The sequence below is a fragment of the Panthera pardus genome, unplaced genomic scaffold (assembly GCF_024362965.1).
Source record: "Panthera pardus isolate Hobbes unplaced genomic scaffold, ASM2436296v1 HiC_scaffold_8, whole genome shotgun sequence".
Classification (NCBI taxonomy): Eukaryota; Metazoa; Chordata; class Mammalia; order Carnivora; family Felidae; genus Panthera; species Panthera pardus.
Window position 1 is genome coordinate 126395249 of NW_026527013.1, and position 17191 is coordinate 126412439.

The window sequence follows — 17191 nt, forward strand, 5'->3', positions numbered from 1 at the left end:
ACACTATCAAAACTGAAACAGGAAGAAATAGAAAATTTGAACAGACCCATAACCAGTAAGGAAATCGAATTAGTAATCAAAAATCTCCCAAAAAACAAGAGTCCAGGGCCAGATGGATTTCCAGAGGAATTCTACCAAACAATTAAAGAAGAGTTAACACTTATTCTCTTGAAGCTGTTCCAAAAATAGAAATGGAAGGAAAACTTTCAAACGTTTTCTATGATGCCAGCATTACCTCGATTCCAAAACCAAAGTCCCCAAGCAAAAGGAGGACTATAGACCAATTTCCCTGATGAACATGGATGCAAAAATCCAACAATACATTAAAAAAATTATTCACCACGACCAAGTGGGATTTATACCTGTGATGCAGGGCTGGCTCAATATCCGCAAAACAATTAATGTGATTTATCACATCAATAAAAGAAAGGACAAGAGCCATATGATCCTCTTAATAGATGCAGAGAAAGCATTTGGCAAAATACAGCATCCTTTCTTAATAAAAACCCTCAAAAAGTAGGGATAGAAGGATCATGCCTCAAGAGCATAAAAGCCATATATGAAAGACCCAATGCTAATATCATCCTCAATGGGGAAAAACTAAGAGCTTCCCCCTAAGGTCAGGAATAAAATAAGGATATTCACTCTCGCCACTGTTATACAACATAGCATTAGAAGGCTTAGCCTCTGCAATCAGACAACACAAAGAAATAAAAGGCATCCAAATCAGCCAGGAGGAGGTCAAACTTTTACTTTTCACAGATGATATGATACTCTATACAGAAAACCCAAAAGATTCCACCAAAAAACTACTAGAACTAATCCATGAATTTAGCAAAGTTGCAGGATATAAAACCAATGCACAGAAATGGTTGCATTCCTATACACCGATATTGAAGCAACAGAGAGAGAGATCAAGGAATGGATCCCATTTACAATTGCACCAAAAATCATAAAATACCTAGGAATAAATCTAACCAAAGAGGTGAAAAATCTATACACTGAAAACTATAGAAAGCTGATGAAAGAAATTGAAGAAGACACAAAAAATGGAAAAATATTCCATGCTCCTGGATAGGAAGAACAAATATTGTTAAAATGCCAATACTACCCAAAGCAATCTACATATTCAATGCAATCTCTATCAAAATAACACTAGCATTCTTCACAGAGCTAGAACAAACAATCCTAAAATTTGTATGGAACCAGAAAAGACCCCGAATAGCCAAAGCAATCTTGAAAAAGACAACAAAAGCAGGAGGCATCACAATCCCAGACTTCAAGCTGTATTACAAAGCTTTAATCATCAAGACAGTATGGTACTGACACAAAAACAGACACTCAGATCAGTGGAACAGAATAGAAAACCCAGAAATGGACACACAAACATATGGCCAACTAATCTTTGACAAAGCAGGAAAGAATATCCAGTGGAATAAAGACAGTCTCTTAAGCAAATGGTGCTGGAAAAACTGGACAGTAACATGCAGAAAATGAACCCAGAACCCTTTCTTACACCATACACAAAAATAAACTCAAAATGGATGCAAGACCTAAACATAAGATAGGAAGCCATCAGAATCCTCGGGGAGAAAGCAGGCAAAAACCTCTTTCATCTTGGCCGCAGCAACTTCTTACTCAACACATCTCTAGAGGCTAGGGAAATAAAAGCAAAAATGAACTATTGGGACCTCATCAAAATAAAAAGCTTCCGCACAGCAAAGGAAACAATCAGCTAAGTAAAAGTCAATCAACGGAATGGGAGAGGATATTTGCAAATGACATATCAGATAAAGGGTTAGTATCCAAAATCTATAGAGAACTTATCAAACTCGACACCCAAAAAACAAAAAATCCAGTGAAGAAATGGACAAAAGACATGAATAGACATGTCTCCAAAAATTATATATTATATGTATATATACACACAATGAAGTATTACTCAGTAATCAAAAAGAATGAAATCTTGCCATTTGCAACTACGTGGATGGAACTAGAAAGTATTATGCTAAGCGAAATTAGTCGGAGAAAGACAAATATCATATAACTTCACTCATATGAGGACTTTAAGAAACAAAACAGATGAACATAAGGGAAGGGAAGCAAAAATAATATAAAAACGAGGAGGGGGATAAAACATAAGAGACTCTTAAATATAGAGGGGGGATGGGCTAAATGGGGAAGGGGTATTAAGGAATCTACTGAAATCATTGTTGCATCATATGCTAACTAACTTGGATGCAAATAAAAAATAAATAAATTATTGATTAAAAAAGAAACTAACTCTGCCTTGGTAGCCAGTGATAGTTTCCTGCAGGAGTTGAGTGTTAAAAGAATGGAAGGACCTTATTTGACAGAAAAAGGTAAGAAAGGCCTTCAAAAAGAGAGGAATCTCTTTTTTAAAGACTTGGTTGTGAGAAAGAGAAGGGTTGGCCAAGGCTAGAGCTCAGGGTCCATGGGAAAGACAAAGTGAGAGAGGTAGAAAGGGATCCCATTGTGAAGAGCCTTGAAGGGCAGACCATAGAGCATGGGGTCCAAACTCTGTAGAGTCTACAGTGTAAACCAATGGTTTCAAACATTTTACCTTGTACCCCCTAAAGGAAATTTGAGAAACTATGTACCCTTTCCACATTTTAATGGATGTTAATGTAATATTAATGGATATCAATTTAAAAAGATGCAAAGAGTATGTAATTCTAGGCAGACTATAAATATTAATGGTAGAAATCATACATTAATCTCTATGTATCCAAAGGAATCTAAATACTGTAGTGATTCATACCTACTCTCATCCACTTAAAAAATATAACCTCAAGCACTTTTTTCACAATGAGAAATTTATGTTGATAATCCCTCTCCTTGAAATCATATTTCAATAAAAAGTCTACCTCCTTGAATTTTTCTTCCAGTATAGAATTGTATCCCAATGTAATATATTTTTATGGTTGAATGTATTTTATTGATGGCACTGTTATACTTCTTAGCACTAAAAATATGAATAAAATTTAAATGGAAATTTTAATTTCCTGTGAATATAACTCTAAGTTTTAAAAAATTCTTCTGGATAGTTTTCATTATTAGTAAAATTAACTTTTCTCAGCAATATGTATTATTGTCAATTTAACAATTCCTAAATAATAAAATTAAAATTTTATTGGAATTGCACTTCTTAAAGAGATGATTGCCCTTTTCAATTAGTACTTATGTCTGATGAAGAATATTACTTATTCATGTAAACAGGCAAAGTTCAACATCATGTCTGTTCTTATTTTTCATTTTTAAAGAGGCAAGTGCTGAGAAAACATGTTCACTTAAGTAAATGAAATAGAAGGACTTTTGGTAGAGAAATGTCACTTTATTCTTTAACTCCTTCTAAGTTAAATGTCAAAAGTCTTAAAGTGATCTATCATTGGCAATTATTTCAAATGATCTATCACCTGAAAATTCCATTAAGTGCCCCTTCAATCGTGTTGAAAGCAAAGAACTAGAAACCACCTGACTTGCAAAAACATTTGTTACCAAATCAATGAAATCTTCTATTTTCTCAATTTCTGGGATATATATATATATATATATATATATATATATATATATATATATATATGTGTGTGTGTGTGTGTACATATACATATATATGTATATATATGTTTTACTAAGACTCTTCTTTTAATTATATCTATTATAATTCACCTCGAGAGAACTTGTTAGAACTTAATACACTCAGAAAGAACTGGGAAGTTGAAATACTATTCTTTTCAATACACTTTTGCGTATATAATATTTTAAGTAAAACCTTTTATCTAAATGCATACTTCATGTATATTTTTGTCAAATTTGGAGCTACAGATTTAGTTCATCAGGTTATGAGAAATGTCCTCTGTATAAACCTAAATGGCAAAGTCAGACCTTATCATTAAAGTAACTAATCAGATTATCTTTCCAAAAATATATGACTTCATGTTTCCTTTCACTTTTATTTTTGAATTTTAAGATACGTACTTAGAGATAGAGGATGGATGGATAGAAAAACAAATGGATGAATGGCTGAGTGGGTGGGTGGATGGATGAATAGAAAAGGATAGACTGATGATGGATGGATGGATTGATAGGTAGATAGATTAGATAGATACGTAGGTAGGTAGGTAGGTAGATAAGATAGATATAAAAGATGAAAAAAATTGAAAAATTTCCACTTGCTAGCAAAGACTTATTACTACCAAAGTTCTTTTATTTTTAAACAAAGTTTATTTATTTATTTTGAGAGAGAGAGTGAGTGTAAGCAGGGGAGGGGCAGAGAGAGAGAGAGAGAGAGAGAGAGAGAGGGAAAGAGAGAATCCCAAGCAGGCTCCAAACTGTCAGCACAGAGCCTGCAGTGGGGCTCAATCCCACAAACCCGCAAGTCATGACCTGAGTCAAGACCAAGAGTGGGATGGTTAACATCCCACTGGGCCACCCAGGCGCCCACCAAAGTTTTTACAAATGTTTTCTTGAAAAAAAAAGTGTTGATTTTAGATTGTCTACTTAGCCATCCAGATTTAGAAATCAAACAAAATAATAAGACGAGGTCCCAAACTCCATAAACACATACCCAGACCTTTTTGAAAGGAAATATAGCAAAATATCAATAGTGATCATCTGGGTTTGGGGATTACAGTTGATTTTATTCTTCAAAAATATTCTTTGCTGTTTCCTAAAATCTCTATGAAAGCCACACATTCTTTTATAATTAGAAAAAACCAATACATAGTATTTTATCAGATAATTTCTCATTGAATAAACTTTTTAATAGTTGCCTTCTACCTTACCAAGTTCTAGGAAAATGTGAAATGCCATTTTCTAAGATACTTTCATTGTTTCAGCTCTCAGCTGCGTGTTTTTACAAGCTATATCTCATTTAATCTTCACAACACCCTCATGAGATTGGTACTTCCCATTTTACAGATGAAAACTAGGAGGCGCAAAGAAGTTAGGCAACATACCCAAGGCCTTTTAGATAAGCAGCGATTCTTCTACCAACTGGCTGACTGGTGATTTTAATCCAGATCAGTTGAACTTTGAAATACAAATGCTTCTAAGTGTCACAATGAACATATTAAAATATGGGATTTTTAAAGTGAACATTATCAATAACATCAATTAAAATAGTCATTGCTATATTGAAATCTACATAGTTTGTGCATATTTTCTCACAATATTCTTTTCAGTTTCCAATGATGTTTCTGGGAGAGCAAAAATGTTTAAATTTAATAAGGTGCGATTTAGAATTTTTTTAAATTTTTGTATGGTTCTTTTGATGTCATATTAAGAATCTTTGAATCCAAAGTCACAAAGATTTTCTTATAGAAGTTTCATAGTTTTTGCTCTTACCTGAGACCCAGAATTTATGTTGAATTACTAATGACAAGTGATCTGAAATAGGAAATCAGATAGTGTCAGTTCTCCAACAGTGTTTTTCAAAATTTTTGACGATTATAGTTTGTGTTTTCATATGAATTTTAGGACCAGCTTGCCAATTTTTACCAAAAAAGGATGTTAGGATTTTGATTGAAATTGTGTTTATAGATACAATTTGGGGAGTAATGCTATTTTAACACTATTGAGTTTTCCAATCCATTAGCATGAGACATCTGTCCATTCCAATAAAGCATTCTTTAATTTCTCTCAGCAATGGTTTGTAGTTTTCAATGTAATCACATTTCTTTTTCTAAATTTATTCCTAGGTATTTTTTTATTATATTGTAGATGGAATTGTTTTCTTCATTTCAATTCTTGAAAATGTGTTGGTAATATAAACAAATGTAACTGACTTTTATATTAATCTTGAATCCTGCAACCTTGTTAAGCTTTCCTATTCATTACAGTCATTTTATTGTTAATATCTCAGGATTTTCTATATTTAGGATTCTGTTGTCTGAAAATAAAGACAGTTTTACTTCTAAAGATAGTTTTACTTATTTCTTTCCAACTTGCATGCTTCTACTATTTTTATTTCTTTATTAAACTGAAGAGAATTTTCCAAAAAATGTTGACCAGCAGTGGTGAAAGTAGACACCCTTCCTGTGTTCCTGATCTTAAGAGGAAAGTATTTAAGTCTTTCATCAATGAGTATGAAGCTAGCAATAGGGTTCTCACAGATGCCCCTTATCAGGTTAAGAAAGTTCCTTTTTATTTCATAATTTGTTGAGAATTTTTGATGTGGATGGGTGATAGATTTGCCAAATAATTTTTCTATTTCTATAGGGATGATAATGTAGTTATAGCCTCTATTCTATTAATTAATGGGATATGCCATTAATTGATTTTTAGATGTTAAAACGACCATGTATTCTTAGGATAAACCCCACTTGGTCATGGTGTATAAATCATTTTATATGTTGCTGGATTCAGTTTGTTAATATTTTGTTAAGGATTTTTGCTGATGTTGAATTTTTCTGTAGAATAAGGGTATAGAATTATGAATTTGGGAGGTGGCTGGGTGGCTTAGTCAGTTAAGCATCTGACTCTTGATTTTGGCTCAGGTCACGATTTCAGAGTCGTGAGACTGACTCCAAGTCAGGCTCTGTGCTGGGCATGGTGCCTGCTTAAGATTCTGTCTCTCTACTCCTCTGCCCCACCTTGTGCACACTCTGTCTAAAAAAGAAAAATAAATAATTTTTTCTCTAAACACTACTTTAGCTACATTCCATAAAATTTGATATATTGTGGTTTTTCATTTAAGCCAAACTATTTTTTTAATTTTCCTGTGATTTCCTGTCTTATTATTTTTTTACAGAAGCGTGTTGTCTTATACACATTTGATTTTTTTCCAGATTTGTTCCTATTGTTGATTTCTAATTTAATTAGAAAAATATTTGTATGATTTCCCATCTTTAAAAATGGATTGATACCTGTTTTTTTGCCTAGTATATGGTCTATACTGGATAATGGGCCATGTGTAGTTAAAAAACAATGTATATTTTGCTGTAGCTGAATGGGGTGTTCTATAGATGTTAGTTGGGTCAAGTCAGAATTGCTCAGTCTTCCACATCCTTACGTACTTTTTGTCCTTTGTTCTACCAATTACAGAGAAAGGAGCATTGACATTTTCAACTGTATTGTTGAATTGTATTTTTTTCTAATTTTTTAATTAAATTTTTATCTCTTGGGGTTTTTTTGGCTCTATTATTAAGTATATGTACATTTACAATTATTACTTCTTCTTGATATATTGAGCTCTGTATCATTATTAAAAATACCTCTTTGTCTTAGGATGATTTCATATCTTAAAGCCAATTTTGTCTGATACTAATATATTAATTCCAAGTATCTTCCATTCAACCTTTTTGTGTTATTGAATCTAAAGCGTCTCCAGCAGACAGAATATAGTTGGATCTTGCCTTATTTATCTAGTCTGATCATCTTGTCTTTTGACTGGCGTGTGCAGTTCACTCACATATGTCAGAGCTATATAAAATAGCTGTATAAATAGAGAGATGGATACATCATAGCCTTATGGGGATTTTACTCAGCTTGATGCTTTGCAACATTCTTTTTTTTTCCTCTTTCCCATAGTACAATTAATCTATGTTCTAGTTTCACACCCTCCCTCCCCACTAAAATTTATTCACATTCTGCCTGAAGAAAAGCATACTGTTAACTTGAGTTCTTTAGGTTTTGCTCACTTTGTGACCTTTCCCCAAAGTGGTAGATCTCTCTCTATAGTGTCTTTATTGGCCTTTCTTTTCAGAGATGTGACCCCCCAGAACAGTCCAGGAAAATAACAGGCAAATGTGGGTATAGTGAAAGTGTAGATGATCAGAAACCTAACATTTGTGCCAAGGTTGGGGTTAAATTCTATGATAATGTAGAAATAAAAGTATGGGAATTAAGGAGGGGAGAAGGTGTGAAAAGTGGGGGGCAAAGTGCAGGGGGCTACAGCTATAGCTGGGAACCAGTAGGTGACAGGCTAGACCAACACAATCTGAAGGCCCCAGCGGGTGACCTGGGGGATGGTGGGGGGATGGAGATGAGCAGATGCTCTGAGAGCAACAGTGGATATTCCCTTGCTGAAAGGAGCCCATGATCTACACCAGCCATGACCATGGGGACAGAGGCCTGCCCTCAGAGGCCAAGAGCTGTAAATGTCAGAATGGTACATAAGCCCTCCTTCAGAATTGAGACCAGCCCTAGCAAGGAAAGAAGAGAGCCCTGAGGTACCCAGAGGAGACCAAATTTAAACACAAAGCGGTAAGATGAAGTGTTTTGTGCTATCAGCAGCAACAGCAGCTTACGAACAAGTGTTCAGTTACAGAGAAAGAGAAAATGAAATTTCTGTATATAAAATTGTGATCATAAATTTTCAAACTTCTCTGCTGGCTCTATCTAAATCTTTCCTATTTTTGTCGGTGACACTGTCATCTTACCATTCACACTGGCACCCCTTTCTCTTTATCATGTAAGCTATTAAGTCACTCTATGTGAGATGTGGGGGATGGGGAGATGGGGTTTTAACTGACTCTGAAGGTATTTTATATATTTAACCAAACATAGATGAAGGGTGGGGGGAGGTAGGTGTTTTTTTTAACCTTTTATAAGTGCTTAAAAAACAAACAAAAAACTCAATGAATTAATTTAAAATGTCAATGACTTAGAAACATAAATATTACTTTGCCCCTAAATCACCCATGGAAAGAAAATGATGTTTTGTAAAAATGAACATGGCTTATTATTGATTCCATAACATTTGGAAAGTGGCAGAAAGAGGCACTGCTTGCTCAAGCACAGTTGAATCAGCATTTGCTTAGTGATCAAATGGGATGTATGGTTCCATGCAAACAAATTGTGGTAAATTTGGAAGGGGGCCACTGGGGCTTTGCACAGCTTAGTTCTGATTTTGGAATATATTTAAGAAGGTGCCCTCCAGGTGTATTGTTTCGTCCTTCCTGCAAAGTCTTCTCGTGGGACTGAAGCTGAAGGTGTTTGCTTATGACAGAGATGTTGGTGCAATCACTCAGTAACTTCTGTGATGGTTTCCTTTAGAGTATCTCTCCAGTCCCAGCAATCCTCACTTCTTGGAGAGCTGTCTTCTCACCCGTGGCTCTGACAGCCACATGTGTACAGCGAGCTCTCCTCACTCCCACTTGCCCCTATTCAGTGGTCTAAAGACTTAGCCCAGTTTCTTTCTGCCAGGAAGCTGGATTAACAACCAGAAGGAGAGTCCATCTTGGTGTGGACTGGACAACTGCAGGCAAACTCTGGACTGTGGGAGCCCATAATTGGCCAAAGGGCCTAGAGCAGTAAAACAAGCTAGTCTATATAGGGTCAGAGATGGAGGTACTGAGAGGCCAGAAAAGTACTCCTTAGGACACTGACAGCCATCATTTTTTGGCTCCTGGCTCATTTTTTAGGCCTAATTGTATTTTTCTGCCTTTTGGTTCTAAAATTCATTCCTGGGATCCTCATAGGAAAGCTTTCTCTTTTTTTTTTTTTTTTTTCTCAGCCTAGCTCAAGTTGATTCCTGTTACTTACAACCCCAGCAGTTATATTCTGGGTCACTAAAATGGTAGTTAGAGACCCAGTGTCTGACAAACAAGGTAAGGGGATGGGCACATGACAAGAAAGAGACAATAGTTTCAATAATTTTTTTTTAAATATGGGATTTAGATATGATACAAGAAAGCCCAAGACAAAAGAAAAAAATAGATAAATTGGACTTCATCAAGATTTAAAACTTTGCTCTTTCAAGGATACAATCAATAAAGCGGGGAAAAAAAACCCCATGGAATGGGAGAAAGTATTTACAAATCTTGTATCTGATAAGGGATATATATCTAGATTATATAAAAACTTTTATCATTCAACAATAAGAAGACACAACTCAATTAAAAAATGGGCAAATGACTTGAGTAGACATTTTGTCAAAGAAAATATGCAAATGTTCAATAAGCACACGGAAAGATGTTCAACATCATTATTATTTTGGGAAATGCAAATCAAAACTACAATGAAGTGTCACTCCAAATCTACGAGGATGACTATAATAAGAAAGATGAATAATAACAAGGTATTGGCGAGGTTGTGGGAAAATGATATGCACTAATAGTGGGGATGTAAAATACTGTAGTGTCTCTAGAAAACAGTTTGGCAGTTCCTTAAAATGTTAACTACAGAGTTACTGTATGACCCAGAAATTCCACCCAAGAGAAATGAAAACAAATGTGCACACAAAAATTTGTACATGCATGTTCATAGCGGAATTATTCATTATAGCTAAGAACTGGAAACAACCTATATGTCCATCAACAATGAGTAGATAAACAATGTGGGGCATATCCATACAATGAAATATTATTTATTCCTAAGAAGAAATGGGAGTGCCTGGCTGGCTCAGTTGGAAGAGCATACAACTCTGGATCTCAGGGTCATGAGTTGGGTTGACCCCGGGTCAACCCGGGGTTGGGTGTAGAGATTACTAAGAAAAAAACAAAAACAAAACAAACAAACAAACTTAAGAATAAATGAAGTTGGTACATGCTACAACATGGACAAACCTTAAAACATTATGCTAAGTCAAAGAAACCTATACAAAAAAACCATATATTGTTATCATTCCATTTATAGAAGTGTTTATAGAGATATAAGAGAGATTAGTGATTTCTAGGGGCTGAAGAGAGGAAATGGGGAGTGACTGGTAATAAATATTGGGTTTCTTTTTAGAATGATAAAAATGTTTGGATTAAATATTGATGATCAATATACATACAACTTATGAATATAACAAATAAACATTATACTTTAAAAGGGTAAACTTTATAGTACATGAATTATATCTCAATAAAGCTATAAAATAAAATAGTATTTAAAAAAATGTGAGGAAGAAATATATTGCCCCTACCTAATCACTGAAAAAAAAACCAAAAAACCATAATCACACTGATAGTGAAATCTAAGGCCAACTTTTAACTGGCTGCGTAAACTTGGCCAAGTTGTTTATTTCTCTAATTCACAGTTGTTTCTCCTGCCAAGTGGGAATAATGATAATATATATCCCATAAGGTCATTTTAATGATTAAATGAGATACTTCATATAAACTTTTTGGAAGACTGTTAATTGCACATACACGCTCAATAAATGTTAGCAGTCTTATATTTATTAACTTAATGAATGTAATTCTTGTCACTGAAAAACCCTCACTTTCTTTATGCACCACTCCAATGAGCCCAGATGCAACTCAGAGAAAAGACACAGGGCAGCAGGGAGAAATGCCAGGATGCTGCAAGAATGGCTGCAGACCAGTAGCAAAAAAACTTTCATGAGTAAGAAACAAATATGATCACTAAATGCGCATCTTCATAAAAATGGATGGAACACAATTAATTCAGTTGAGCTCCAGGAAAAACTGGGAAGCAGAACTACTTCCATGTGTTAAGAAGGTGACTATAAGTATTTTATTTTATTATGCTTTTATAAATCAAGGCAAGTGTATACTTTTATAGTCAAAGTAAAACTTTATTTTGGAATGGTAATTAGGAGATCCCTAGCTGCTAACAAAGATGATCCCTTACTGCTCAATCGGATGATCAGAAATCCAACTGCCTAACCAAGTTTGCTCAAGACTTCTGCAGCCCAGCATCTCTCATCAGGAAGGTAAATGCAAGTGAAATCTTTGGGAATACCTGAAGCTTCCTTCTTTGACTGGCAATACTTGGGTAGAAATATTTCTAAAGTTCTAAAACTTCACCCCACCCTTCTTCCTATTTTCTCCTTGCTCAGTGATGTTATGACTATGATGAGGTTCTTGCAGTCACCAGTTGCCTGCTTCGAAATGGTTTGCGTTTGCTCTGTGTTTCTTGGCTTTCTGCTGGCTGTACCATGGGTGCTACAGTTCAGAGTTCTTTGACAGGTGGAGTATTATTGTGAGCACTAAGCTCTCAGTTTGTGCTTCATTTTAAAGAACTGTAACCTTTACAGCCCAGAGTTTCATTGTTTTCCCCCCTAAACTGAACAGTGAACTTGCTGAGGACAGAGGCGTTTTAAATATTATTCTCATTTGGGGCACCTGGGTGGCTCAGTCAGTTAAGCGACTGATTCTTGGTTTTGGCTCAGGTCATGATTTCGCTGTTTGTGAGTTGGAGCCCCACATTGGGCTCTGTGCTCACAGTGTGGAGCCTGCTTGGGATTCTCTCTCTCCCTTTCTCTCTGCCCCTCCCCCACTTGCTCTCTCTTTCTCTCTCTCTTTCAAAATACATAAACAAACTTAAAAATTGTTAAACACTGTTATTCATTCATCTTTGTATCTCTAGCCCAGAGCACAAGGTCTGGCATGTGGTGGCCATTCAGTGACCATGTGGAGAGGGGACACATAGGAATGTTTGGGAAGTGACTTTGTGCCAGTGAGTGTGAAGTCAAATAGTCCTGCTTTTTTTCAGAAAGTAGTGGAAGCCCAACCAGAAACTCCTTGTATTCTCCTGCCTCTCTTCCTCTTACCTGACGCTCTTCCTCCTACCACCAGCTGCGAATGAGCTAACCCCACATTCAGCCCTGCAAACCCGAGCACCCTCATATCCTCATGTCCCCTTTCAGGAGACACTCCCTCCCCCCGTTGCTGGGACCGTCGGTGCTAATGGCTCCCAGCTAGTGCCTCTGCAGGTATTGCCTCCACTGAAAGGAGCTGCCCCCTGGGGTCAGTTCATATCCAGTGACTGTTCACTGTTGGCAGTTCCAGTGTCTGGACCCACTGCAGGCCACTTTGAAGGGCCATTTTAGCTCCAGAGTGGGATTGGCGTGCGTGTGTGTGTGTGTGTGTGTGTGTGGCTGTTACATAGCCCATATTTTCCTTCTGCCTATTCCTGCTGCTTTACTCCCTCCTCATGGTGTTTTCCTCAAAAGCACACCTCAATAAACACCCCTGTGTGCAAATTTCTGAGCCTGTTTCTCCAAGGAACCAACTCAAACAGTGAGACCCCAGCTGGGACAGCCTGCAGCCCCTGGCTCAGGACAGTCATTGCCCAGTAAATGTTGATCACATGATGGACACATCTTGCACTCACCTTTCTTCTTAACCATGTGGAGTGGCCAACAACTCCAGGCAGTTAGCCAGAAATTGAGAATTGTGGAAGTGGGTGCTAACCCGTCATCAAACCCAAGTAGCAATAGACTCCCTGAGCTCTGGGGGCCGTGGAGTATTTGTATGGGCATCCAAACGAACACCCATGGCTAATGAGGATGGCCACAAATTCCTTAACCTTCCCATGAAAAGGAGGGAACTATGTCTCCTACCACTGAGTCTCAGGGGAGGAACCAGGAATATGGCAGAAGTCATGCTGTCTGATGTCAAAGACCACCTTCTTTCTACTGTGCAACGCTGCCTACTGTCCTGAAAGGGGTAAGAATTTCAGGCTTTTCTAAGGGTTGTCCCTCCAAGAGAAAAAAAAAAACTACAATCACCAGCGAGGTGGAAGACTTACACAACTAATTCAAACTAGCCACTGGATAGCGTCCTTCTGTGCACACATATGTGCTCACTCTCAGGCTCAAGGTTTTCTATGTTGGGGAGGTTATTGTCACCTTACTTGGAATTCAGAGCTATTGATGTCACTAAATAGGTGATTTACTATGCAAGCAAAGTATTTGACCCCATTGTTATGCCCACATAAAAAATATGCAAAACACTTACGTACCTAGACAGGTGTGGCCATTGGGGTTTCTGGTGCTTGGGGAGTCATCAGAGGCTGGAGACGCCGAGGTGCGAAGCGGCAGGAGTAAGAACAGAGGAGTCACCAAAAGGATATTCCAGGGGGACTTCATCTTGGAGCTGTGCACCACGAGAGACCAGCCGGGCTGCAGAGGCTGCCCCCTGAGGGACTCTGAAGCTGAGGCCACAGAATCTGTCAGTCTGGCTTCCCTTCTCCACTCTTCCCTCTCTGATACACACACACACACGTCCCGCACTCTCACATACAGACTTTTCATAAGTGTGAAGGGAATAGAAAAACATACAAACACTCACAGACCCACTCCTTCCTTTTGCAGAAGCCCCGAGAGAGAGCCAGCGGCCTGGGCCCCGGAAAGAGCTGCAGGGAGTCCCTGGTGAGCAGGTTTTCTGAGTTAAAACTGAAGCCAAAGGAAAAACCCAAATGGCAGCAGCTGCAGCCACATACCCTTTTATATTGCTGGCTGAAGTCAGTCGTAAGCCTCAGGAACCTCGAGTCTTGCCGGAATCATCCTGTGGGGTGGTTAGGAGGCCTTCCTCTTTCATTCTTGCCAAACAAAGCAAAACTAAAACTGAAGAAAAAAAGACCCACAGACACACAACTCTAGCAATTTGGTCAGCCGTGTCCACAGCCTGTGGAAATGATAATTTGCTGTATTCACAAGTTATTTCATTTTGCTCTAAACAATTTTGTGTGGTAAGATCGAGCTCCTTATTTTGTTGCTAAAGAATATTCTGGTCAAGTAGCTGTTTTCCTCTGGAGGAGTTGGACTATTCCTTCCAGGGTCAAGTTTTGCCAAGGCCTTCTGTTTGGTGTGCAGGGAATAAGCAATGCAGACAAGAATGGACTGTCAGCATGGCTGGATTTTAAACCTAACGTGAAAAAAAAGATGTGCTGTAATTAACCCACTTGTAGTTACTCAGCTGTATATGATGCATCTCTTTTCTCCAGAATTCCACAACGTGTTTATATTTCCCACCTCACATGATTTGTTCGTTTTCCAGAGACTGATTTTCTGTTTTGAAGATGAGAACTGAATGCAGTTTTTCTGGAGGAAAAAAACTGAACCAGATCATAGATAGAGAAAAGACATATCATCTGAATGCTTTGTTCTAAAACAGGATACAGCGAAGTCACATGCCATGCTCAGACGAGATAAGGGGATTGGGTCAAAGTACCACAATCTAGATATGCCTGGGAGATCCTGCAATTTTTACTCTCCTTGTTTAGGCTCTGAGGAAAGCTTATTATAAACTTTATGAAATGTTATGAAAGCTATCAGACTTGGTAGACATTTCTCCTTCTCCTCCTCCTCCTCCTCCTCCTCCTCCTCCTCCTCCCTCTCCTCCTCCTCCTCCTGCTTTTACTTAAGGAATAGCATTTTAAATAGCAGGCAGAATTTTAGAGTTGTATTCTTTCAAGGATGTAGGAAATACCAATTTTTAGGCTTTGAAGAATTCTTTGTAGGCATTAGTTTAACAAATGCTAATTCATCAAAGCTCTGAATCTGCAGCAGAGATATCACACTCCAGAGTGTTCCGCTGCTTATGTCCTGGCACACGTTGGGCCAAACAGATGCATGATGTCCTTGGACCTGTGACTTTCTTTGAGGCTGAGCTGCTGGTTCTCAAGGTCCCTGACTCTGTGACCAAGGCAAGCTCTGGAGGTCACTAGGACCACCACAGGAGGCAGGGCCTAGAGAAGTTCCAGGGACTTCCTGGAGAGACAGACCAATGGAATGATTATGAGCATATACTGCAAAGACATATGTGCTCATGTGTCATACTGAAAGACCCATGTTCAAATACCATACCTATTGTTTACTTCTGAGTAATGTATCATGCCAGTAATGTAACATTTCAATGCATCAGTTTCCTCACTGATATTGGAATAATAATGATATTTGTCTTACAGGGTTGCTGGAAGGATTAAAATAGATGATGTATCCAAACTATAAAGCAGTGTACCTAGTAAGAAGTAAGTGCTTAGTAAATCAAAGCTCTGGTTATTATCCCAGTAGGAATGTGATGAAATCTGCACCCCAGGCCAGCCTTTGTGAGAATTATAAGACATCGTGGTAGTTTCAGGCCAAGATGTGGGGAAATGGCATGGATTGGAAGAGGCAGCATTTATTGAATGCCTTCTATGTGCCGGGCAGAACTCCAGGAATGCAGTCTAGTTTGCTAACCCATAGGTCAGTAAGGAATTTTCAGGCAGCTTCCAGAAGAGCACTTGGCACAGGCTCTGGGCCTCCTGAGGTTCTGTTGGTTCTAGATTTATAGCTGTGTGCAGGCTGGAAGCAGTCTTCTCAGGGTGAAAGGAGTTTCTTAGTGGAAGGCTGTATGCAAACTTTAAGCCTTGTTATTCACGTGGGTGACCTGGGCAGTTCTAACCACAACCACCCCAGGAACAGTGAGCCTTGAGACAACCTGGTGTGCTCAGGCTTCCAGGCTGGCCAAACTAGGAATTCCTGGTTTAGCTGTGCAGCAAGAAGCAAGTCATTTGCCATTTCCAAGGGTGAGATTCCTCAGCTGTAGAGGTGTATCCCAATTATACTTGACACACAGTAGGTTTTCCATAAACAGAGTGATTTTCATGCTTGAAGATCAAATTCTTACTGGGCAGGGTCAAAAGAGGAACCCAGAAACCAGGAAGTGATTTTGCTAACTGATGCTGAAGTGTGTGTGCCTGCACACCACCAGACAAAACCTTTGTGTCACCAAGGTGGTGTCCCTCACAATGGCGTCCCTCGCAATGGCCCGTCTCATTTCTCCCAGCAGGGCTGCCTTTGTTCATCAAGCATTGAGTGCAAATGACCCAGGATCCCTGCACAACTTGCTGACAGGCCCTGGATATACCCGTGGTTTATAACAACTAGCTGGGCCCTGTGTGATATCCCTAGAGGACCCCTGCTGTCAGATGCTCCAATTCCGATTTTCTCAATATCTGCCTCTGGGAATAAGATTTCTTCCTTGCAGCATTTTGTTACTTTGCTCAGGGAGTTTTGATTCAAACCACAGTCCCTGCAGCAGAAGGCTGAGGGTTTATAATTCCCAAATACTACACCTGTGGTTCTGGTTTGTTCTGTCTGAATATGCTTCCTGATTACTTTTTGACCTACATTGGCCTCAGCTATCTCATTCACAGCGAGTCCTTTAATCAGGGGAAAGAAAAAAAAAAGACCCTAATGACAGGAAATCTTGTAAAAGCTGGTGCTATCACAAAAGCATGTCTTTGACTTTCTCCTGTCTCTGACACCAAGGGTACCTTTTTTTGCTTCTGGTTTCCCAGGATTCTCTGCGGTGGTCCCTGGCTCAGACCCACCAACCCCAGACTCTGTGCTGAGCCTCTTCTCTCCAGTCAGAGCTTATTTATTCTAGCTGTAGCCAATCCTTCTTTCTGTTATGTGGTAGGGAAATAGCAAATTAATCTATAACAAGCCTGCACATCTGCTAATTAAAAGAGTTATGAATTTAGGATGCGGGGACCTACATTTTTA

At 38.3% G+C, this 17191-nt stretch overlaps 1 protein-coding gene across 3 annotated transcripts in view; it reads right to left on the reverse strand.

The window, feature by feature from the left end:
- The window catches only part of AOAH (acyloxyacyl hydrolase), a 167747-nt gene extending 153215 nt beyond the window's left edge, over nt 1-14532 (reverse strand). Inside the window, exons 1-2 of one of the 3 annotated variants that reach the window (XM_019418121.2) lie at nt 14140-14532; nt 13660-13851 (exon numbers count right to left, since the gene is read on the reverse strand). In XM_019418121.2, the coding sequence (XP_019273666.2) occupies nt 13660-13786 (127 nt within the window). In that variant the 5' untranslated portion in view covers nt 13787-13851; nt 14140-14532. The other 2 variants (XM_019418122.2, XM_019418120.2) reach the window with 2 other exon arrangements.
- Between the last annotated feature and the right edge of the window lie 2659 nt (nt 14533-17191).